At 32.2% G+C, this 26,941-nt stretch overlaps 1 protein-coding gene and 1 long non-coding RNA gene across 2 annotated transcripts; one reads left to right on the top strand and one right to left on the bottom strand.

Moving 5' to 3' along the window:
• The first annotated feature begins 14,000 nt into the window (after positions 1-14,000).
• Positions 14,001-15,578, top strand: LOC145580676 (axial regulator YABBY 4-like). Its single transcript, XM_081637802.1, has 6 exons — positions 14,001-14,081; positions 14,296-14,430; positions 14,804-14,969; positions 15,088-15,136; positions 15,281-15,356; positions 15,477-15,578. Exons 1-6 carry the CDS (start codon positions 14,001-14,003, stop codon positions 15,576-15,578), a joined length of 609 nt encoding a protein of 202 aa, XP_081493928.1.
• A 4,399-nt stretch (positions 15,579-19,977) lies between these two features.
• LOC145581731 (uncharacterized) lies at positions 19,978-21,914 on the bottom strand. The gene is made up of 4 exons (XR_014099671.1): positions 21,500-21,914; positions 21,043-21,148; positions 20,750-20,827; positions 19,978-20,338 (listed from the first exon to the last, which is right to left on the bottom strand). It is a non-coding gene; the product is annotated as an uncharacterized LOC145581731 (long non-coding RNA).
• Between the last annotated feature and the right edge of the window lie 5,027 nt (positions 21,915-26,941).

The raw sequence follows: 26,941 nt of genomic DNA on the forward strand, positions 1-26,941 counted from the left end.
TTACTCAGTCGGTATTAAATGAGTTACTTAATCAATGTTATAGAGGTTACTTTAAATGGTCACACGGTGTGGCCGACCGCTCACAAGACAGGCTGATTTTGCACTAATTACATTATTTAATTAATTTTAAATCCTATAAAAGTTTATTAACCAGTAAAAAAAAAAGGGACCGTCAGCAAATAGAAGCGTTGACATCACCGACGTCGCGAGAGACACCTTAAACATTAACAAAAGTGTTGTCATCACGGCCCACAGAGCAACACCTTAACGACCACCACCTTGAACATCAGCAGAAGTACCGGCATCACGGCCGTCACGAGGAACACCTTGGGCATCAGCAACAGAATCGCCTTCAGTATCATCAGAAGTCATCAAAGGGCAAGACAAGATGACTTTCGCCTGCCGAACGACATACCAGGGACACCAAGATTTGCACCCACCAATGCACATGTACCATAGTGTCAAGTTTGGTCTTCATTGTAAGCATGGTGAATAAAACACTACATATCTAAGCCATCACTCCCATAAGCCTAATCGCTATTCCTGATATAGCTGTTATAGCAATGATATCCGCAACTGAAATCATATCTCCAATCTTCAACTTACGATTAGGAGCTAGAAACACAAGTTAATCAAAAAATTATCTAGGTTTAGAGAAATATTCCTCCGCCCTGTAGTCTCCGGTGGCGCGCCCGGTAGGACGCGAGAATAAAGAAAAATTATATATGAATAATCAAGCAACATATAATTATTAACAAATTATATATGAATTATTTGTAAATTAACAAATAGTTTTCGGATGATTATTATTTTAATTTTGCTTATGTGGCGATTGAATTTTTTACGGTTTAAAAGGATGGTTTTCTTAATTATATCCTATAATATTTAATTAACTTGTTATTACCGGTTAGAAAAGAATAATTATTATTTTTATGTAATTTAAAATGCAACAGAATATGACAATTTTTAGTTTTTATATTAAAAATCTAATAATTTATGATCGTTCACCAAATGTGCCGGATAACATTTTTCATAATGTAGACACCCATTTGTGTCTCCCCAAAACCAAACCCAGTGATGAATGCCTTTCACGTCGAACCATAATCGAATGAGGTGAAAGTGGTTGAAAGTCAAGTGTTGCGGTTTAGTTTTTATTAAATTCTTTTCTCTCTGTTTTTGAAAATAACTCTATTTATTTGAAAATAGCCAAACCAGTTTAGTTTGGTCCATGATTAAGGTCCAATAATAGTGTAGTTGGATGGAGCTCGAAAAGACCTTTCCAACGATATATTATAAGCCCAATTCCGATGAATATTGAGGAAGTTATGGCCAAAATACTAAACTGGGTCCGGTTAATTATTTACATACGGCCCAATGATTTAGAGGAGGGCCCAATGTTAATTATTATTCCTAAAATCATTAGGATTAATTATAATTTTCTGGAAGTTTCTAGAAATTTCTTTTTAATTCTAATATTATTAGATTTAATAATTATTTGTTTTAAATAGACTTTTATTTGGAGTAAAACATTATTTTATTATCTTAAAAAATACGTATTTTATCTTCTGTACGGATTCCGTAGATCAAGTTGATTAAAGATCGGATTCTGTGTGAAGAAAACGCGCTAATACAGGTTGTCGCCAAACGACAAGTCTGTCGCCATGCGACAGACCCTGTCGCCTCGCGACAGAGTCGATTCCTGGCGACAGCGTGTAGTTTTATTCCTTATCAAATTCTGTATTTTTCCGGACTATTTTCATTATAAATAGGGTCCCGAACTTCTGTTTTGAGATCATCAACTTTCATCAACTCTCATCATTAATTCTCTCTATTCTCTCTCTAAGCAATATAGCTTATTCTTTCTCTCTATTTCTAAACCAACCTTTTTACAAATAATATTCCGCATTCACAAGACTTAGAGTCTCTTAGCCAAGTTCGAAGTTGCCTTCGCCCTAGACGTGCGAGGTTTGATAACTTCTGAGGGTTTGGTCCAAAACTAGTCAAAACTTTATTTAATTTGATTTTGGTTTAATTCTTTAATTATTGTTTATTATTTTCATTGAAGTTTACTAACTTGTGTATTTTGTTATTAGAAAGAGGTACGAGGCTTCAAAGTAAGTAGATTAGCTTACTCCCTATTTCTTTCACAATGTAGAAAGCATGTTTATTATTATTCAATATTCCTAGTATCATGTTAGGATGTATTTGATTCCTAGTGTCATGTTAGGATGTTATTTTATGCTTTCTAGAATCATGTTTAGGATGCTTTTACTCTTTCTAATATCATGTTAGTACCATGTTAGGTTTAAAGCTTTGATCTTTATTGTTTAGTGACATGCTAGGATTTGTTATTAATCTTGTTAGTATCATGCCTAGGATCTTGCTATTATATTTAAGCTTTATTATTAACATGATATTATTATTATGATGCTTATGTTGCTTGATATATTTTATATTGTTATTGCTTGATCACACCTTTTATGATTGTTAAAGGGAATTTGTACTTGAAGTCACGCTTAATAAGATAATTAATAATTTTGTTTAGGCTAATGTGATTTTAACTCAAGTGATCGCCAATAATAGAATTATTTGTGCATTAATATTCAACCAACATAGATAAACAGGGTAGGTTTAATATGATGTTTGTATGTTATTCGAAAAGCGCGTATGAATACGAGCAGAACAAAGTAGAGGCCTATTTTATAGGGCGGGTCCTTTCTTTTGTAGATTGGATTCGTACCCTCATCCCCGGACCCTGTTTGGTTCAAGACCTTATGGAGTAGTTGATGGTCCTTTTGGATTATCTTTTGGGTTTACAAGTTCCTAAAACTTGTTGGCGACTCTTTTGCTCTCTTTTCCTTCCCTTTGGAACGCTGCCATGCTTAAATGTATGATCACGGTGGGGTTCAAGTTTGGGGTCATAATGCTTGAAATATTCCCTACACATAAGAAAAGATTTTTTTTTATTTTTTTCAAATAATTTAAATCCTAAATCATATATACTTTTTAATTCTAAAATAAAATGTGAATTTTATATCATTAATCAATTCTTATATGGCTTTATTTTTAAATTCTAAAATAAAATATAATTTTTTCATTATGTATATTATTTTCTTCGTTAGATATTTGGATAATTTTTTTAAGGTTGTTTTTATAAAATAATTTAAATCCTAAATCGTTATTCATGGATTTTTTGTTAACTTACGTGACACATAAAATTAAAGTAAAATTATATCTAATCTTATTCGTTAATTTTTCTAATGTGGCGATTGTTTGCACTTTTTTTTTATTATTTATTGATCTAGGCTATAAAGATTTTTTGTAATTGAATTATTAGTTTGTACATTATATTTAAATTCTCAATCACTATTCTTCGTTTTTTTATAATTACGTGACAATTGAATATAAATCCTTACATTTCATATATACAAAATTAAGCATATGCGATGTACGGGTTTCTATTAATAATTTAAATTTAACATTTAATTTTCAATCGTAATAACAAATATTAATACAAATTAATTTTTTTAATCTTATACAATTAAAATTAGGGAAATTTTCAATGGTAACCCCCAACTTGTGTACCACTAAAATGGTAACCCTCTTTATTTTTTATTATACAAAATGACCTCAATTAAAAATTTATTCTCACAAATAATCTTATTTTAATAAATAGGTTAGGTAAAATTAACTATGGTTATTTATTATTATTATTATTATTTTTAATGAAATACTAATATTAAAAAAAAAATAAAAATAAAAAAAAACCACTAGTCCACCACCAACCAACCCAGCCAACACCTCAACAACTTCCATCCTCACCTTCACCCAGCCACCACCAGACCTGACCCTAATCCAAACCCCGACAACCGCGCACCCCGAACCCTTCGACCTTGACCATCATGCGCCCAGAACCCTCCGACCTTGACCACCGCGCGCCCAGAACCCCCGACCTCGATTACCGCTCCGTTTCAGGCGAGGTGGTGGGGGATGGGTTACGGGATTCAGGCGAGGTGGTGGGGGATGGGTTACGACATTCAGGCAAGGGGTGAGGGATGGGTTACGAGTTTCAGGCGAGGGGGTTGGAGATGGGTTATGGTTTTCAGGTAATTAGGCGATGGGGGTTGGGGATGTGAGTTTCAAGCGGCGCTCAAGTTGGAAGAAAGGGTAAGGGCTGGGAGAAAGAGTCGGGGTAGGGGCTAGGGGTCGATTTAGGGTCGCTGGCGGTTGGGGGTGGGCGCCGGCGGGGAATCTGTGCCGAACGCCGACAGTGAAGGGGGAAGGGGAATGGATGGGCTGACCGGTGGAGTTGGTGCTGTGGGTGGCTGGTTGGTGGTTATTATTTTTTTAAAGGGTTTATTTTTATTTTTTTGAAAAAACCTTAACTATGGTTAATTTTAATGAAATAAGGTTATAATTAGGATAAATTTTTTAATTGAGGTCATTTTGTGAAATAAAAAAAAAAAAAAAAGAGGTCACCATTTCAGTGTTACACAAGTTAGGGGTTACCATTGAGAATTTCCCTTAAAATTAACACATATATAAGTGTTACCTATTTTGCAAATTTTCGTTTAAACAACAAAACAAACTAATTCTTGAAGAAAAAATAAAAAGAAAATAAACCGATTAACTTTTTTTAAATTGTATACACGAATAAATTGATGATTGACCTTCCACCATCATTTGTAAATCAATTGCATATTGTGTCAGTTAATGGATTGCATACTTAATCCCGCCCCTTGGTGGCGAGTGAATTTTTTAATTCTAAAATAAAATAAAAATCTTATTTTTAATTGGTCGAAATAATACCTTTGTTTATGTGGCGCGTCGAATGCTCTTTAAAAATGCCTACTTTATTTATATACTAGTACGTGCCCCCGGGCGTTTCCCCGGATACCCATTCTAGAGAGTGTACTTATTTGTGGCATGTTTAATAATAATAATAATAATTGTAGCATTAAATTTAGTAATACTTTTTAAAAAAATTATTAAAATCATTTTAAGTGAAAAAAATATTTGTAGACTAAAAAAAATTAATAATATATGGCCATATTAATAATTATAATTACGTGATTATTCTTATAGGAGTAAAACCCTATTGTTAATTGGATATTTATATTAAATGTAATATGTGGTGTTTTGTTATAAGTAAAATTCTTTTGTCAATAAAAAGATAATTTTTTTCTCAAAAGAATTATAAATTATTTTATGTAAATAAAATTCTTTTGTCAATAAAAAGATAATTTTTTTCTCAAAAGAATTATAAATTATTTTATGTATACTTTTTTATCCTAAACAAATATATCAAATCTAAGCTAACGTGACATCTAATCTAATCACAATAATATCTTTTTGTCGCGTACGTTACTCGACACTTAGCGAAAAACTGGAGTGCCAAGTGTCGTTGTCTCATACTCTGTCTGCGAGACCGACTTTATATATTAGTGATATGATATGACATAACAATAATCATCATCATATTCTCAAAGCATAATAATATTAGCAAAATCCTAAACATGATACTAACAAGATTAATTACAAATTCCAACATGTCGCTAAATAAAAATCAAAGCTTGAAAGAACAAAAAAAAAACAAAAAAAAAACAACGTAGGAGGCAATACGATTTAGGTAAAGTAGTTCATTTAAGAATATATATCTAACAAGACCATATAATTAAGTAAAACATAAATACGTAATAGTACAATCTAATATATATATATATATATATATATATATATATATATATATATATATATATATATATATATATATATATATATATATATATATATATATATATATATATATAAGGGAGGTTTTTTCCCGAGTTTTTAGAGAGCCACGTAGGATTTAATTTTTTCAGCGCGCCATATAGGATAATAAATTTTAGTGGTAGCCAATTAAATACGAGATTATTAATTTCTTTTAGAATTAAATAATTTAAAAGACACGTAAGCAAAATTGGCGAATGAGATTTTTCAATTTAAATTAATTAAATATAAAATATTATCTTTTGATATCAGGAATTTTACCTAAATGTATATAAAAAAATTATTTAAAAAATTCAAACAAATCGTGCATCGCACGGGTTTCATCTAGTAAATAATATTTACTACGTTATTGACATTATATTATCCTTGCTTGTATTTATCAACATACCTTACTAGCACAGACATTACTTATTTTGAATTTGATAAGATTTTATCCATTGTTAGAGATTGTTATCATCTCTCTTGTTAGATATATTTGTGGTCAGTGACAAACTTGATTGTAAATGTTTTAAGTGCTCCATTATATGTATTATACTACTACGTACATGATAATACAAACTAACAAAGCTACAATGAGGCAATTGATAGTGACAAAAGGCCAAACTTGGTCCAGTAAAAGGAAAGTACCTTTGAACCATGAGGTTGGAGGTTTAATTCCTACTCAAGTTAAAGACAATTTGAGGGAAGAAGGTTCCCTTACCTTCCCTCACTCTCTTAAATTGTCTAGTCCGTCAACTTGGACCAAGTTGATCCGTGAGGGAGAACTGGCTCGAAAAAACCTTTTTTCTAAAGGAGGAAAAAAAAGGGTGATAAAATAATGAGAAAAGAACAAATGATGTGACCACAAAATACAAGTCCAAAAAAATCAGACTGGTAAAAATATGTAATTTTTCGTCCCTCTAGGTTCTCCTTGGGAGGGTTTCTCTAGGTTCTCCTAGTTTTTCCTTTTTCTGGAAGGTTTTTGTTTTCTTTTTGTCGCTTTCTCTTCTTGTCTTTTCTCAATCATGGCTTCGAATTTGGAATCCAATGAGTGCAATACATCACAAATTCCACCTCATGGTGAAAATCCTGATCAAAATAAAGACCCCAAAGAAACGATTCTCTCTTTGGTAAAAAATTCGAATGAGGAAGTTGAAGAGGCAGTAGAGTGGGTTGTTGATGAAGAAGAGGAGGATGATGCTCGAATTGAACTGGGACTTGTAGGGAAGGTTTGGACGGATAGAAGCGTGAATGCTAAAGCTTTCATGACAACGATGCAAAACATTTGGCAACCAAAACACGGCCTGGACATCAGCAATATTGGCAAAAATCGTTTCATCTTCCAATTCCACTATTGGAAGGATAAGCGACGTGTTCTTGATGGTCAACCCTGGCACTTTGATAGGCACGCGATTGTCTTTGGAGAATTGGATGGTGTGGAAAAGCCCCTTGATGTGCAACTGGAGGATCTACCAATGTGGGTAAGAATCTACAACTTACCCTTAAAGGGTAGACTTAATATTGCGAATGTTGAATCAATTGGTAACAAAATCGGAAAATTTGTTAAAATGGATGATAATGGGCTTAGTGGAATAGACAAATCTATACGCCTCAAAATTCTGGCGAATGTCTCAAAACCTTTAGTTCAAAAGGTTAAAGTTAAAATGAGGGGTGGTAGTGAAGAGTTTTTTGAAGTTAAGTATGAAAACCCCCCCTCTTTTGCTATTGTTGTGGTCTTTTTGGCCATGGTGTAAAGGACTGTGACGAGTGCAAAGACGAAGACAACCTGAAATGTTCTTATGGTGCTTGGCTTAAAGCCTCTCCCTGGAAAATAAACAGAGATGACAGCCCTGCTTCAAATCTTAAAAAAGAAAATCATTGTGCTAGAAAACTTTTTGTTACAAAACCAAGAGAAAAAAATTCCTAAGGAGCTGAAGGAAAAGATAGGAGTTGTAATGGAAAAATTGACAAGCTGCTCCATATCAAAGAATCAGATGATGGGTGCCTGCAATGTGATGGGAAACAACATGAATCTTTCTTCGACTTTGGTGGACAATCGGGGTAATGCTTCCCCTTTGTTAGTGACTGAACCTCTGACTTCAATTGTCAATTCCTCTGAATTGCTTACTCAGGCTCAAGAAGGATGCTCTAAGGCCCTAGAACAAAATTACAAAAAACAGAAAAAATATAAGAGAATTATACGCAACTCCTCTATTCCTAGTGATCCATCCCCAATGTTGGCTGGTACTATCAGGAAAGTCAGAACTGATGAAAGAGAGACTGATGACCCGCTACAGATGGATGAGTCTCTTTGCATTAAGAAGAGAGTGTTGGAGGTGAATGACAAATCTCAAGCACAAAGTGGAAATGTGGCAAGCCCTACTTGGGCTCTCGGTGACCAATGAAGCACATCTTATCGTGGAACTGCCGAGGGTTGGGGAGTCCTCGGGCAGTCAATGCGCTCAGGCGGATTGTGATCACGGAAAATCCCAGTTTATTGTTCTTGCAAGAAACTAAGATGAGTAGTGTTGAGATGGAAAAAATAAAAAGAAAATTGAAATTTGCTAGCATGCTTGCTGTTGGGTGTGATGGTGGAGGTAGAAAAAGAAGTGGGGGTGTTGCGTTATTGTGGAATGATGATTGGAAGGTGAGCATCCAGTCTTTCTCCACTCATCATATTGATGCCTTAGTGAATGATGATGGCAAAGAGTGGAGATTTACTGGCTGCTATGGATACCCGAATGATGATAAAAAACATTTGACTGGCAATTTAATTGAAAGTCTCTTTAAGGATGATGGTGTTCCTTGGCTTGTTGGGGGTGATTTTAACTTGATGCTATGGTCTTCGGAAAAAAAAGGTGGTACCTCTTTCAACTACAATGAAGCTGCAATTTTGAGGAGGGCTGCGGATGTGTGCAATCTTTCTGACCTTGGTTTTGTGGGACACCAGTTTACGTGGAGTAATAATAGGGGAGATGATGATAATATTCAAGAGCGTCTTGATAGATTTTTCTCAACACAATGCTGGAAAGATATCTACCCGGGTGCTTTTGTGACTCACATGGAAAAAAGGAAATCTGATCACCTGCCCCTTCTTCTCTGTTTGAAGGATAGAGTCCACGCAACAAAAAAGAAAAAGCCAAGGAAAATGTTCAGATTTGAAGAAATGTGGTTAAGGGATGAGGGATGTGCTGATATCATTGGGAAAGGTTGGGAAGAGGGTGCAAGCATCACTGCAAACATTGCTCGTACTGCCAATAATCTGAAGTCTTGGAGCAAAAATACTTTTGGTAATACGGGGAAGGAGCTTAACGAATGCAAGCAGCAAATGGCAAGATTGATGGAGCTTGAACAAACTCACGATGTCATTAACCATATGCGTACTCTTGATGAGAGGATGGATGAGCTCGAGGAGAGAGAGGAGAGGTACTGGCGCCAAAGAAGCAGGCAAGATTGGTTAAAAGGGGGTGATAAAAATACCAAATTTTTTCACACCAAAACCAAGCAGCGGCTTAAGCGGAATAAAATTGATACGCTCAAGGATGATGCTGGCATTCTCTATGATGATGAGGACCAGATTGCGGAAGTATTGGTGCGCCATTTTGAGAATCTTTTTGGTTCTACTAATGCGGTGGAGATTGCCCCTGTCATTGACAAAGTCTCCCCTATTCTTTCGGAGGACATGATAAATATGCTCAATGCCCCCTTTCGAAGTGATGAAGTTGTTGAAGCTATCAAATTTATGCATCCTACGAAAGCTCCGTGCCCCGATGGTATGTGTGCAATTTTCTACCAAAAATTCTGGAATATTGTTGGAATTGATGTGATCGATAGAGTTTTAAAAATTTTGAACAATGGTGATAAAATTAGTTCTATAAATCAGACTTACATTGCTCTCATCCCGAAAAAGAAATTGTGTGAGTCTCCGGTCGATTTTAGACCAATCAGCTTATGTAATGTCCTCTACAAGATCGTGGCAAAGGTCCTTGCTAACAGATTAAAAAAGGTCCTCCCTGACATTATCCATGAGTCGCAGAGCGGTTTTGTTCCCGGAAGACTTATAACTGATAATATCCTTGTGGCTTATGAATGTTTTCATTATTTGAGGAAAAAGAAAACCGAGAAGAAAGGCTGCTTGGGTTTGAAATTGGATATGAGCAAGGCGTACGACAGAGTCGAGTGGACTTTTCTTGAGAATATAATGAGGAAATTGGGGTTTCCCGCTTCTTTTGTGGGCTCTGTCATGGCTTGTGTGAAGACTGCTTCTTTCTCTATCCTTGTCAATGGACAACCTTCTCGGGGTTTTCTTCCTTCCAGGGGTCTGCGTCAAGGGGATCCGCTTTCCCCCTTTTTGTTCATCTTATGTGCCGAGGGTTTGTCGACTCTTTTGAGGGATGCCGAAAGTAAAAATCAGATTCATGGTATCAAAATCGGGAAGCATGTGGAACCTATCTCTCATTTGTTCTTCGCGGATGACAGCCTCCTTTTCGTTAGAGCCAATGAGGAAGAAGTTGATAATGTGTTGGATATTCTCTCTACCTATGAAATTGCTTCAGGCCAGAAATTGAATATGGATAAGTCTGAGGTCTCGTTCAGCCGAAACGTTGAGCCAGAAAAACAAAATATCCTTCAATCGAAGTTATCTTTTAAAGCTGTCGAGAGTCATGAAAAATATCTTGGGCTTCCTACCTATCTTGGTAGCTCCAAGAAACGGGTCTTTTCCATCATTCAAGACCGGGTTTGGAAAAAATTGAAGGGGTGGAAGGAGGGTTTCTTGTCTCAAGCGGGTAGGGAAATTTTGATCAAAGCTGTTGCACAGGCTATTCCCACATATGCTATGCAATGTTTCAAGATCCCGGTTAGCATCTTAAATGAAATTGAACGCCTTTGCCGGAATTTTTTCTAGGGTCAACAAAAGGAGGAGCGCAAGATGGCATGGGTTGCTTGGGAGAAGACTTATCTGTCGAAAAAAGAGGGTGGTTTGGGGATGAGGAATTTACAAGCTTTCAACAAAGCAATGCTCGCTAAACAAGCTTGGCGAATTATGAACAATACTTCCTCGTTGATGGGGAAAATTATGAAACAAAAGTACTTCCCAAAGGGTGATCTCTTCTCTGCAAATTTAAGCTCTAACTCAAGCTACACTTGGAGATCAATCTTGTCTGCTAGAGATCTTGTCAAAAAGGGTGCTGTAAAAATTGTGGGAAGTGGTCATAATACTGATGTGTGGAATGACCCCTGGATTCCCACCCTCCCTGCTTTCAAGCCTATCACTGTGCCTTCTAGTGTGGAAAACAAACCTTGTGTGGTGAATGATCTTATTTGTGATGGTGAGTGGATTAAGGAAAAGCTGGATACTTTTTTTATTCAATGGGATGCTGAAGAAATTCTCAAAATTCCGATTGCTCGTTTTGGTGGTGAGGATGTTTGGGCTTGGCACTTTACTAAGAATGGGGAGTTTTCTGTTAAGAGTGCTTATCATGCTGAACTGAAGGAAAAAAAATAGAGATCTTGCTTCTGGTTCTGCTCCCCCCTGCTCTTCGATGTGGAACTGCCTCTGGAACGCAAAAATCCCCACAAAAATCAAATTGTTTGGCTGGAAAGTGTTGCACGATGGTGTTGCTGTCAGGGCTACCTTGCTCAAACGTGGTATGTGTGTTGATGAAATTTTCCCCTGCTGTGGTGACAGCCCTGAAACTTTATTGCACGCCCTTTTTCTTTGTAAGGATGCTAGCTTTATTTGGTATACATCCCCTTTGCGGCTGGTGTGTTCTGAATCAAGGATGCCTTCTCTCCTTGGCTGGTTTGCTTTTCTTTCTTCAAATTTTAAAGAGAAAAAGTGGTGGGACTTATTCTGGTGCATCCTATGGGGCATTTGGCTCAAAAGAAATGCCTTCCTGTTTGAGTGCAGAACCATTGTTGCGGAGAATGTTTTTGTGAAGGCCTCGAATTTAGTTGGTGAGTATGCTAAGGCTCTGGATGTGGTTGCTCCTTGTGTTGAGAATGGGTTGAAGATCAGTCATGTGTGGTCGCCTCCAAGAATGGGAATTTACAAAATCAATGCAAATGCTGCTGTTTTCAATGATAATACAGTTGGGTTTGGTGCAGTTATGAGAGATTGGATGGGGGATGTTATGGCTGCTACATGTGTTCTCAAGCCTGGCCGCTTTGATATTATTGTTGCGGAGGCATTGGCTGCGAGGCACGCTCTTCAGATTGCTCTTGAAGCTGGGCTGCTACACATTGCCTTGGAAGTGGATTGCCTTAACCTCTATCGTAAACTCAGCAATGGCACTCGTGATAATTCTCTGCTGGGAACGGTTGTGGGTGATATTCTGCATTTAGCAAAGCTCTGCTCCTCTATTTCTTTCACACACATTGGTAGAAAGGGGAATGTTGTGGCCCATAAGTTAGCTAATCTAAGTAGAGATTTCAATGAACTTAGAGTATGGATTGAGGAGGTTCCCTCCTGTTTAGTTGCTGATGTTAACCGTGATGTACCTTAATTTCTTCTATTAATAAATTTGGTACTTTGGGTCAAAAAAAAATAAAAATGCAAGTCCAAAAAATTGTCTCAGGTGAGATGCACGTGCAACGATAGACTTGTTTTTCCTAGCAAAAATTGTAGGTGGTTGAGAATTAAATTTGGGGTAAATTTCAAAAATAGATAATAGAAAGAAACACAAAGAACAAGACATAAAACAAGGTAAAAATAGAAGGTTAAAAATCAGCATGTTTCAAGTTTTCAACTCATTCATAGACTATGGTCAATTATGCAGGTATAACTGTATAAGTATAATATTTCTTTGTTCCATGTAAAGACAAATCCTAAGATACCTCCTTACTATTTTTGTACACATTTCTAGAAACTTCATCCCCCACTAAATAAGGTAAAAAATCATCTCACTAAACCCTAATTTAGAAATAATGACACAAAGATATAGGAGGCAGAAAACAACACTTAACAAAATAAGACATTGGTCCCATTTTTCCTTTAATTTCCTACCATCAAACCAACAACATTTTGGAAATCTCTCTTTTTTATGTGATGCCTACCAAGTGTGTGTCAATGTTTGGAAGTAAGTGTGTGACTTGAATTCAATGCATTTATCAGAACTCTAAGTGAGGTCAAAATTCTCATTTCGAGAGTGTACTTGCTTTTCAATCTAAGCAAGACTTCCAAAAATTTATGTGTTGGTTGAGTAAGAAATCTATGAATATAATGAAGTTCTCCAATAATTTGGTGTAATGGTTAGGAATGCAAGGCCGATCATTAATGTTACCTATGATGATTTTCTATAATAATTCTAGAAAAATTATATATTTTGATGAGTAACAATATAATCTTATGCACGGATCTAGATTTCTTGAAATAGATCCTCCCCTCCTCCTTTTTCATAAGTCATCCAAGTGTGTTATACCCTCTTTTTAGAGGGTTTGTACCTAGCTTTAATATTCAAATGTTCAATGATATAATAACTAATTTGCTAGTATAGCTTGCCATTTTACATGTCAAAGACTAATCGACTAGAGTCGTTTCTTCATTAATAAGACAAGTTTTTGCTCGTTGAATGTGGAAGATTGATCAACCACTGTCACTGCGAGTCTACTTTGGACATTCAGAGGGGCATACAATTATATTAAATAAGGCATATGTATGTATCAATATATGTACCAATCAAATTTGCGATGCTAGTGATTAAACTAGAGTATAAAAGGCCTCTAAAATAATCGAATGAGATTTTTGTGGTTAGAAGAAGTGTATGAGTATGTACATGTCCAAGTGATGAAAGGATGACAGTTCGATGATCCTTATACAAAGTATAACCATCAATTAATCCGCTCCTCTTATTAATTAGATCAACTAACCAAAAAGAAAGTTAGATTGCCTATAGATGACAATCTAACAAAAATTTGATAAAAGCTACCATATACATATAAGAATTATTACTAACAATTCACTGTCCTCCCAAGCTAAATTCTAAAAACACAGATTTTCATCATATAATAAATATAATGAAGGATTCATTTATATCCTAGGAATAAATTAAATTAATATGCATTATTAGCTACATAGATACTGTTATGTTTTAAGTCTTATAACACATGACTCACTTAAATGAAGTCTGTTGTTTTTTCTATATATATTATGCATATACTTGCTCCTACTCTTAGAACCCTAAAACCTACAATTTCATCCAACCCCGGCCCATTTTCTCTCTCTAAATTCTTGGCCTTCATCAAGAATAATGGCAACACTTAGTCGTTTATTTGATACTCAAGAACAAATTTGCTATGTCCAATGCAGTTTTTGCACCACCATCTTACTGGTAATCTTATGTTTCCAATGTTACTACGTACCAATCTTTCTGTATACATGCGTGGTTAAGTACTCCATCTATCTATCCTGAATAAAGATATTGTGACGTTTGTTGATAGTGAAATTTAAACTACTAATGTAACAATGTACTCATCCTTATTAGGTCCGGATTAGTCTATAAATCCGTATTTTAATTATTATTTCTTTTTTATCGTTTTGTGAAGGTGAGTGTGCCATATAGTAGCATGACAATGGTGGTGACAGTGAGGTGTGGTCATTGCACTGGTCTTCTCTCAGTCAACATGTTGAAAGCTTCCTTTGTTCCCCTCCATCTTTTTTCTGCCCTTAATCAAGATCAGGTAATAATTAAGTTTAATTCATTGATCAATTATTTCTTCCCATATAGTCATTATCTTAATAACCACATTTTTAATGTTTTTCCCTATTATTTATCACTCTTACAATATAATCTACTTTTGTTTCCTTTTATCACAAAATGGAAATTGTCCTCGCTAAAAGAAATAATAATAACAAATGTGCATCATGATTATGAAATACAATACATACTAAGTAAACTCGGTATTCTTGGATATTTGTTATTAGAAGATAGACCTCAAGTATTTTTTGTTCATCACAACATTATGATTGTCAATTTAACCTTTTTAAAATTATTGACATACAAATGCATGTGGTTTTATATAAATAAAAAGGTTATGCTTTAATTTTGCATAGGTGAACTTTAAGCATCAAGAGGAAGTGGATACATCAAAGGCGCATATGGACAGGCACAGTACTACTTTGTCCATATTACCCTCTTCGGAAGAAGATAATGACGATGAAGAGGAGGATGAAGAAGATGATGAAGATAGCATTGCGCTTGAACAAATTGTTAATAAACGTACGTATACACTTCAAATTTTATGTTCATTTATATGTTATTGAATTTTTCGCTTTAGTATCATGACCTACCGTGTTCATAATATGCAAATATTTTTGTTGTTTTAATTAAATGGCAGCTCCAGAGAAGAAAAGAAGGGCACCATCAGCTTATAACAAATTCATCAAGTACGTACGTAAATTTGACATTATTATTTATTCATAATTTTTCATTCAAACATCTATTAATTAATACTATACAATGTATAGAAAAATAAATCAATAAATATATAATATAACCTTAATAACTTATATGTTTATTTTGTATTATAGAGAAGAAATCAGGAGGTTGAAGGCTAGGAATCCTAACATGACTCATAAGGAAGCCTTTAGCACTGCTGCTAAAAATGTAAGCTTAAATTTGTCACCTTTTTTATTTGATTTATAATTTTATGATAAAGTGAACAAATTAAAATTTCATATGTCTATAGTACTTTTATTTTATTTTTCTTTGTTAATAATTTTGCAGTGGGCTCATTTCCCGTCGGTCCAACATGAAGTTGATCAAGATAATGGTAGCTATGAGAACAGCATGACACAAAACTTAGACGACGAAGATGAAGCTCATTGATCTAATTTGTTCTTTTTTCGTATTAACCGATCTTCCTTAGGGTTGAGTTCTTAGCAACTAATTTGAGACTGAAAATGGGAGCGTCTCAGTTCGATCGATCTAGAGGTTTTATGCATATGGTAGTATTTTAGCCCCGTGTGTGTATGTACGAGTTCTATTTAAGTGCTATTGTGTTTGATGAACGAACTATTAATGCGTTAATGAAATAGTAGTACTATTATTGTACTGTTTTATGATAAATTCATTAAAATTAATTAATTTATGATTTATTAAACTCAAAATTTCCTTCTCTGAATAATCTGACGTTGAAAATTTTCTGGCATGCATGTCGGACATTGTAGCTCTTTATTGATTGCATGATTTGTAGCATTATTATCATGAATTTCTATAAGTGTACGTAAGCTAATTTCCATGTTAAATTTATGGGACTACAAGATATAATTTCATATATTCTTCAACTATAAGAATGTCTCTATTATAAATTCTTCAATAAATTAATTGAACACTTCGATGAGTCTAATGTTATGGACAATAAATTCTGATTTATAACTACCATACCCCAATATCGGCAATTTGGATCATAGATCACCCCAATATGTTATATGTGTATTACTTTGTAAGTCAAAATATTTATTTTGTTGTGCGAATGAATCTCAAGGACAATACAAATTACTAATAGGAAATTTTGTGAAAAACTACCTATTATAGTCCAAAATTTGCGAGAAACTACTTATTAAAAAGAATGTTGTAATTGACTACCTAATTTTTGAAAAATGTTGTAATTTACTACCTTAGGCTGGAATATGAAGTTATACCAAAATTCTCCGGTGTTGATTTGGTCATGTGACCATCACGTAACACTTAATGACCCCTTTCTTTCCCAAATCAACGTGACCAAGTCAACACCGGAGAATTTTGGTATAACTTCATATTCCGGCCTAAGGTAGTAAATTACAACATTTTTCAAAAATTAGGTAGTCAATTACAACATTTTTTTTAATAGGTAGTTTCTCGCAAATTATGGACTATAATAGATAGTTTTTCACAAAATTTCCTTACTAATAATATATATGTAGTAGGGGAATTTGAACAGGTAACCTATTGTACACAACCCTCATTCTTAACCACTAGGTTATGGCATCATCATTGGTTTTATGTCAAAGTTATATTATGGACGCATGAATTTATAAGTTATAACAATATAAAATTCCTTAAGCAATTGATTTCCTAGATTTTTAACTCGTCAATATAACGAAACCAACTTTTTTAATAAGAATTTTAGTCATTTTGTTGGTGTGGGATGAAAAGAACTAAGAAATCATTGGTTGGTTTTCAATTCAGGCCAAAATGTCAAATTAGGTTTGTTTCTCTACATTATACGAGTACCCTTAGCTTGTTAGGTGACTAACAATTAGCCGAGTTAGGCAAACAGCCTCACAAATTATACAGGTGTATACTCTTATTGGACTCTGTAGTACTCTGTGACCTGTCTTAAGGGTTATTTTATTTTGAATTACATGTATATTGACGTCCTTCTTGGATTCCTATCAAGTCATAATCAAAGTTTTGTAAACATCACATTTCATTATTTATGGCACTTACTATATATGATGAGAGTATTTCTTAAAATAAAGTGAAAAACTTAGCTTGATCAAGTTGTACGTACTATTTCTAAGGTAAAAAATGAGAAAACTGACACATGAAAATGGCATTTCTGTTGGTAAAGGTTTTCAGGTCCATTTAGAAGGCAAAAGATTCAGTGAAAGAAAGCCCTCAAAGCTAAGCTAAGCTAAGCTAGTTGCATTCAATGATCTTATGCAGAGACAACCTCAAAATTGATCGAGACATCTCCAACTTATAACTTCAATTAATAATTAACTAGTTAGCTAAGATTATTATTGTAAAAATAAACAACAAAAAAATAAGGTGGAAAATGTTGAATCGAAGTTTTAGGAATTAAGAGTCACAATCAATTTGACCTTTCTAGTTAAATGCATGCTCTTGGAAATGGCTAGTTCTTGTTTTATCAATAATAATGTACAAAAATATAATTGATCTACTAATATCATACCAATTCTGTTACATATTATTTACAACTTTTGAATTTACAAATAATATGTAACGGAAGTAGTGTGTTACTTTTCTGCCGCTGGAACTTCTACAGTACTTGATATACATACATGCATAATCAAGACTTTAACTACTCTAGCCAAGAGTCTAATTTAACATGGTGATCGAAAGACAAGTGACCTGCCTTCAAGCTATTGTATCTATTGTACTAGAGATCAGACCTAAGAAAGATATAGATTCAAATTGGGGTGATTGAAAAGGACATGATGATCAATCAATGAATTGAAGAACTAGAAACATAAAGATGACTTATTCGATAATTTGATCATAATTATAAAGTTCATCATGATCAATAGATGATGGTAGGTCGGACAATTTTGTTAAGTGGAATCAACAATAATCTCACATTAACGTATAAGATAAAGAATTATATACATACATACATATATATATAGGGGGGATCCGGTAAGAACCCCTCCTTATATAAGAATTCTTTCTTATGTAAGAACACCTTATGTTCTAAATTTTTTCCTATATTCTAAATTTTTTTTTCAGCTTATGTTCTAAAATTCGTCCTATGTTCTAAATTTTTTTCTACTTATGTTCTAAAATTTTTCCTATATTCTAATTTTTTTTTTTAGCTTATGTTCTAAATTTATTCCTATGTTCTAATTATTTTTTCACCGTATATTCTAAATTTTTTCCTATGTTCTAAATTTTTGTTGGCTTATGTTCTAAATTTTTGCTATCTTCTAATTTTTTTTTCTATGTTCTAAATTTTTTCTGCTTATGTTCTAAATTTTTTTTCTATGTTCTAAATTTTTTTCTATAAATATGAACTCCTCAAAATTACAGAAATGTCATTACTAAAAGATCATTTTAGATGGTTAGATCAAAACTGATAAAGGGTTGAGATTGGTTCTTATATAAGATTGAGTTCTTATATAAACATATACTATATATATATATATATATATATATATATATATATATATATATATATATATATATATATATATATATATATATAAACATATACTATGTATGAAATAAATGAATTAAGGAGTATTTCATTGTGATTGATTAAAGTACTCATCACATGTAGTTTGATCTAATAAAACGTCTTATTAATATCCAATAATTGACGTACTCGAAACCTAACTCTAGCCTCAAATCAAAATTAAAACTGGAAAAATAATGATATCGAAAGCACGTTAATGTTTCTTTGATTTCTAGTTATACCTTCATTAGCTTCTTTTTTCAAGGATTTGTAAGTGAGCAATGATGAATAACTACTCCCATATAAGATATTTCATTTCTTATCATCTTATAATCCAATCCACTCGATATGTGCTTCATAATTTTCCCATTTAATAATTTTAAAACCTTCATCCACATAAAATCATAAGATTTAGGGTTGGCCAAGTGGAATGAAGTAAACCTAGTGCATATACTTAAATTATAATATCACAATATATGGCTCCACCTCTTACATCATATTCCCACCACACCTCATTACACCAAAGAACATATTCAGTTGTCAAATCTATCAAAAGTAATCTTCCCTGTTCCATCTTCACAAATAACCTTATTATTGGTCTATTTTTATAATTGAGCAAAATTTGTAAAATATAAGGACAAAATTAATTCTGCCCTTTATCTATTATTTTGAAGTATTTGAACCACGTTTATTTTATCTTTATCAAAATGTAATATAATTGACCAATTAAAATTCAAAGGAAGGTTCCTTTTCTTTGTTTTCTTTTCACAATAAGACGATAAACTCAACATTTGCATCTTCAATTTAGGTTAAGGTACATACTAATCTTTAATTGATTAGATATCAAAGGGTCCCAACATAGATCATTATAATAGATAAAAGGACAAAAATAGGCTAGGATTTCAGGTAGTTTCCTCGTCGACTTCATTTATGCCTTGATGATAGTCATATTTTAACATTTAGCAAACTAGTTAATTAAGACATTCCTAACGCTATCGATTTTCATCTATTATTAAAATAATAATTCTACTATTGAGTTACTTTTGAATCAGTTTTCTATCTTTCTTTTGGCTCGTCTTAATTAGTCTTATTAGAAATTAAGATAAATGAATAAAAAAAGACATATGAAGAGTTTAATTTGTAATGTAATAATGTATAAACACGAATCAACCTTGTAAAATGAAATTTCTAGTACATATGTAAAAGATTGAGAGATAAATCATGCATGTCTCAGTTCCTATATTTATGTGAATTATATCCAATCCATATACTTTCTCCGTTTCTTGTAAGTTTACACGTTTCTTTAATTACGTTTGCCAATGCACAAACTCAATCATTTATATCTTTAATTGGCGATAAGCAAAAATTATAAAAAGTTGATATTTGGAAAATATACATTGTGACGAATCTAACAATGTCTAATACGTACGCTAAGACAATCGAATTTTGTTATACATATTTCTGGTATATATATATATATATATATATATATATATATATATCATTGATCTTTTATAAGTACAATGAATTCATTAACAAGCTATGATCGTAGAGCTTTATCAATGTTGGTCGATCGAACTATATCAAACTATATATCTAGCTAGCTAGCTACTAAACTATATATGTAATATCTGTGATCACCTCCAATATCGCCTTCTTGTGAATCTTGGTGATTGTTGAACATGTCTATCTGAAATAAAAATAAATTAACAAAAAAGGAACCTCATTATTATTAGATGTATGATATACTCCTCCTAAAACATACAAGTAGATATCGATAGATATACGTATGGTACGATGAATGTTGAAAGCTAATTAATATAGACCACATCATACAACTAAAATGATTGGAGCGAGGTTGTTTGTTTATTTAAGCTAGAATTGAGTCAAAATGTCACAAATATCCTTTTTTTTTTCCACTCATATACTCGTAATAATTTAGAGTGACTTTGTTTGAAATAAATAAATTCTGTAATACAAATATGTATTGTTAAGGGCAATATCTAGTTATTTGATCGAATAGATAATATATAATTTACAAGTATTATTTTAGAACAGATCGAGTATTAAATTAATAACTAGGAAAATGTGAAGTGCTTACTTATGAGAGGAGTAGGAGAAACACCATGAAAATATGCTTGAAAAAAATTCCTGTTTTCTTTCAAAAGCTCCCTCCAAACTGCAAAATTGGAGCCAACAATATATAATACGAGTATTATTTATATGGCTCTACGTGCATGCCATGCATACAATAAACCAGAGAAATGAGTATTAATTTTTTATATAAAAAAAATTAAAATAATGTTTCATTAAGCAAAGTTATTAATGTCAAAATGAAAAGAATAACACTAATAATTAATGTATATATATAGTGATTAATAAAGAAGAACTAACCTGTAAGTGTAATTAGAGGCTTGATTTTTGCATGTTCTGCCAAAGCCTTAATACATTGGTCGCGGTCCATTTGAAGAAGCAAGCACCTTTCTATGAGGTGTTGAACCTGTATATATACATCAATAAAAGTGTATAATAACCATTAATTATAATAGTATTAATATATATATACTTCATGTAATGTTAATAAGGTTAGTTCTAACATAATAATTTCATCAAGATAAACGAACAATTAATTTAAGTTGTCATTGAGAATTTCCCTTATTACTGATTATAGCCTTGCCCGGGCCAGGTTAAGCTATGATGGGCAAGGCGCGCTTTTTCCTATATTCTCTTGGTTTTTACCTTCAAGATCAACCTCAACCAACCTAACTCTTAATCAACAAAACTGTTCTGATCTATTTCACCAAAGGGAAGATCAAATTAAAAAGGAATTTAGTCGAGTGAGGCGGCTTACCATCCTAATGTAGCTTTGTGGGTGGCAATGCAAACAAGGTTGGGAGTGATAGTGATGACGATGGTAATTATTATACATATTTCTATAACTCCAACCTTCAGAAATGGACAAGACACAATATCTTCAAAGAAGAATTAAATCAAATAATTCCTAAGAATAGAAGAGGAATATATAATCAATGAAATTTTTTATTCAAATGGAAACAAAAGAGAAGGAAAAAAAAATTTAAAAAGTGCAAGTTTTTTCTACAATATAAATATGGAGATAGAAAATATGAGGTGTATATATAAGTAGATCAAAGAAGCTAGTCTAAGATATTTCCTTAATTTGTAGTATACTATACTAGTGCATGATTTATATGATATGAGAATATATAATATATAGTTAGGTTAGCTGGTTAGGTGTATAATAGACTAATAGTAAGTCCTAAAGCCCCAAAAAATTGGAGGTGAGTGAGTGTTGTTTTATCCACAGATATCTAAGTGAAGGGCCAAAAAAGCACTTGAAATCCAAACTACGAGATTCACCTCATCTTTTTAAAGATAAGCTAACAAGTGAAGTAGGACTGAAAAAAAAAGAAGATTGTATGTCGCTCATGAATTGAATTGTTGATAGATAGATGTCTTCATATCTTAGTTGTTTCCGAGTACACCTATATTTATGTATTTTTAAAATCGATTTTTTTGCTCATTTTATCAATTTGAGCAAAACTGATTAAATAAGCAAAATTAAAAATAAAAAATACCCTTAGATACATCTAACTCTAGATAAGCCGAGAACAAGATCAGATAAGGTATAGTTGTCCTTTTATCTTAGGCCTTAGACATTGTGTTTATTTTCATAGATGATTGGGAGATAAAGACTAGTCCATCGTGGCTTACAATTCAACCACTGGACCAATCATACGGTGCACCTTGATCTTTTTTGGCTTAACATTTTTGGGGTATTGGGTCCCACCTCCTTAATTCTAAGTGTATAATATGCATGCAATGTATATAATTTATGGTCCCCTAATCTCATCATGTTTTATGTATAGGGTTGATTGATCAACGGTAATGATGTAATATAGAGCAGGTGGATTCATTAACTTTTTAGTGTAAGGTAATTAATACGTATATACAACTATACAAGTATTGGTTTTCTTCAATTCGAGACTCTCATCCTAGATAGATTATCATAGTACTCCATAATTTATCTCAAATTATGTAGGAATATGCCCTTAAATTGTGTGTGTGACAAATGATAGAAATAATATGATTATTACAAATTGTCATATTTTATGTTTAATAATGAGATGTTAGAGCTTATGATGATTTGAATTATATTAAGGTCTCATAATATATATTTTTTACTTTGTATGTATATATCTAACATCAATACTATAGATGTTAGAGTCGTGTTTCTTTTTAGTTTAGGCTTTTATTATTATTTTTTTTTATATATTTATTTTCTATATTTTTCTTTATCTTTCATCTATTAGTTTTTATTTCGCTGACATATGATAGAGAGACTTTTAATCTCTGAGATAGGGGTTTTTAAATACCCGTATTTAATCCCAAAAAAAACAATATAGACTTTTCTTTACATGTACTGTGACTTAAATGTGGCCAAATTGAATGTTGATAATATAGTGGTTCTTTTTTTTTTTTTTTTTTTTTTTTTAACCAATAGGCTGATGAAACCTTTTAAGAGACTTCTTAGAAAATTGTTATGGTGGTAGTTATGCACTTATGCATTTCTTGAAAGTTTTAACTCTTCATAATGGGCTCCTCCTTAGTCAATAATTTGACATTTCTACACATTTAAGTATTAAACTTCTTGTGTGGAAATAATTACTCTTGGTACAGTAGTATTTTGCAAGGAAGTTTTCCTTAGAAGATCCAGCTCATAACATAATGGATACATTTTTCATGTTCAACTCCAACAAATATATATATCTCAATGAAGTAGCTAGGCTCATGTCTAATGGAGTTTTGATTATATTGTCTTGTTTTATTCATCATTAGGGTCATTGCATACAATACCAGATATTAATCAGTTTTTAGATAATACTTTTTTAATTCGCTTAAATTTTCATTCTCTTCATTTCTACTCCCTAACTATTGATGTACTTAAATCCTGTAATTTTGTGATTCACGATAATTTGTTGATCTTTAACATACACTTGTTCGATCCTTAAAAAGTTTGATCTAACAAAATATGAAGACGGTAGCCACAAAATATGCAAGTCGTACCTTAAAAGTAAAGGATAATCTTTTACATGTGAATTTGTGATTCTCCAAGATTTATTAGTCAAAATGCATGCGTATACACATTGCATTACACTTTCCATTATTACACAAATAAAAATCATCAAATTGTGAGAATTGAGTGAAAGAGCATTATGCTGGTCCCACAATTGAGTAAATTGCTGTTGGGTGCAATTCTCACCATTTGGGCTGGAGTTCAGGACGTACCATCTCTAATGATTGGTCATATAATTAATTGGGCTCAGCCCATCATCTGAGGTATGTGAGTTGCACTGGGTCAAATTCACCATCCTCTAAGCCTCTGAGGTATGTGAGTTGCACTTGGTCAAATTCGTAAAAAATCTAATATCATATCATATAACTAATATATAAAGCCGGTCTCGCAGCCAAGCCACGAGATATCAACACTTGGCATTATAATATTTCGCCAAATGTCGCGCCATGTAGGCGATAAATAGGTATTATTGTGACACATATGATGATAAAGTTAGAGGTTTTGGATAAATTATTTAAGATAAAAATGTTGTATGGAGTTTAATTATCGTTGTAGTTCTAATATTTTATTTGTACAAAATTAATCGTAACTTTTAATAAATATCATTCATATAACTCGGTTTATTTCTATTATAAAATTCATTTTAAAAAGTTCTTTAAAATGAGATCAAAGTTATAATATATTTAATTTAGTTAAAAAAAATAATAGAGAATCAGTGAAAATAATTTTGGTTTGGTAAAAATAATTTCATTTCAGTAAAAATAATATAAGTTCAATAACAATAATTTCAAGTCAATAATAACATACATATCTATTTACAAACAAAACTACAAAAAGTACACTATGTTATTAAAACAAACATTTAAAAAAATCGGATGTATAATAAAATATTGTACATCCGTTATAAGTTTATCTTAAAATGATCAAAAGTTACCCTGATATGATATAAATATAAGTATTTATGTTGTATTGATAAAAGTTACCCTCTATTCAATAAAAGTTACCTCGATGTACAGTAACATTATTGAACTTAAATAAAAGAATTTGACATGTCTTGTATTTATATAAAGAATTTGACATGTCTTGTATTTATATGTACTTAGCGTTTTTGCTAACACATATTCCTACTTGTTTTTTATTCAAAAACTTTTGTATACATCCGATGTATAGTAATATTACTGTACATCGAGGTAACTTTTGTTGAATTTAGGATACTTTTATCCATAAAGCTTAAATAACTTTTATTTATATCAAGATAACTTATATATATTAAGTAACTTTCATTCATTATAGGGTAACATTATTCACTTTAAAGTAATTTTGAAGTGGATGTACAATATTGTACATCCGATTTTTTAAAAATGTTTTACGCCCTGTTTACCAATTTGGTAAACAGTCGTGATTTTAGGTGGTGTCTATGTGTTGCATCGTGCATTAGGAGTTCGGGATTAAGGGGAGTTTTCCCGAGTTCTTATAAAGAATTAAAATTTCTTAGCGCGTCATGTAAGATTATAAATTTTAATTGTATCCAATTAAATCAGAAATTTATATTTTCTTTTATAATTAAATAATTCAAATGCCATAGAAAATTAGCGAAGGAGGTTTTAAGTTTAAATTATTATATTTTGGGATTATAAATTTTATCTAAATATATAACAAATTTAATTATATAAATACAAAAAAAAAATATTTTAAAAAATACAAACAAACCGTATTTCGAACGTGTTTTATCCGGTATGAAATTAATTCAAAGTGTGAGTTACTGTTTAGGTATCAAGTAATTTGGGCTCAGCCCATCAGTGATGATATGATGCTAATTACACAAGGCCCATTTTACCCAAAAAGAAAGAAATTTATTCGGGCCCAAGTAAATTGCTCTGAACTGGCCTGACCAAAAGATTTTTACGAGTAGTATAATCAAATCATCAGTAAAACATCACATGATAATGATATGTACAAGATAAATTTGCATCTTGTTTTTAAAAAAAAAAAGAAAAGGATGAATTGCATCTAGCAAATATACACTCTCTCCATTTTAAATTAAAGTAAACGCCCCAATTTATTTTTATACTATTTATATACAACGTTTTAACTAATGTTTTTTCTCATACAAAATTAAACATAACCATTTAGATACTTGTTGAAATTGTCTCACTAATTGTGAGTCAAACTATGGTGTTGATAATTGTGTCTATATGCTAGTTACTTTGAAACCAAGAGAGTGATACATTAAATCAACTCAAGGAATCTCTTGTCATTGGGATATTGTTGTATTTCTCACACATATCATTCAATTAGTATTATATACTCCTGGATTACTATGGATCAAGTACTCCATACACAATATGTTTGAGTTATTTTGCCTACACTTTATGTTATTTTGCTTAAAAGTTGTGTTATTTTGTTACAACAATATGTTATTTAGTTCAACCTCAGCTCAAACTATTTTAATTAACATAAAATAACAATTACTTATTTAAAAATAACATATATATAAATTAAAATAATAAGAAGTTCACATCAAAATAACATTAATAGCGTTGAGATTCAGAGCATCTTGAAAAAAAATCGAACACTTCAAGAGGTACTAAATTTCTGAACATGAACACGTTTGAACCCTTAAATGGCTTCAAATCCACTGGTTTTTAGGAAACTCGGAAAATTGGAAGAAGAAAAGAGGAGAGAGAAAGTGTGTTTGACTTTGAGTTGGAGTAGCTAGAGGGAGAGGGAGTGAGTATGGGAGGTTGATTTCTATGAAACCCAAAAAATTAGAAGATAGGAGAGAGAAAGTGTGGTTTTTGGTTGGAGTAGCTTAGAGGAAGAGGGAGAGAGTGAGTTTGGGGGGAAGATGATTGAGAAAAGGGTAAAATAACATACATTTATTTAAAAATAACATATATAAAAATTGAAATAATAAAAAAGTTAACATTAAAATAACATGAATTTTATAAACTAGGAGTAAGATAGAAATTGCGCATATCATTAATCTATATAAGTAGTTAAGTAGCCTTTTTGAAAAATCATTTTTATAGCCTCGGATGATTTTTTTTTTTTTTTTTTATTCATCTAATTGTATTCTAAAAATTGATATATTTTGTGATCTCACATAAATCTTTATCCATAAATTGATTTTATGATAACATACCGTTTAAGTAATTAGACTTTATGTTTTCAAACGTCAAGTCATCAATTCAATTG

Source organism: Chenopodium album, chromosome 15, assembly GCF_948465745.1.
Source record: "Chenopodium album chromosome 15, dcCheAlbu1.1, whole genome shotgun sequence".
Lineage (NCBI taxonomy): Eukaryota > Viridiplantae > Streptophyta > Magnoliopsida > Caryophyllales > Amaranthaceae > Chenopodium > Chenopodium album.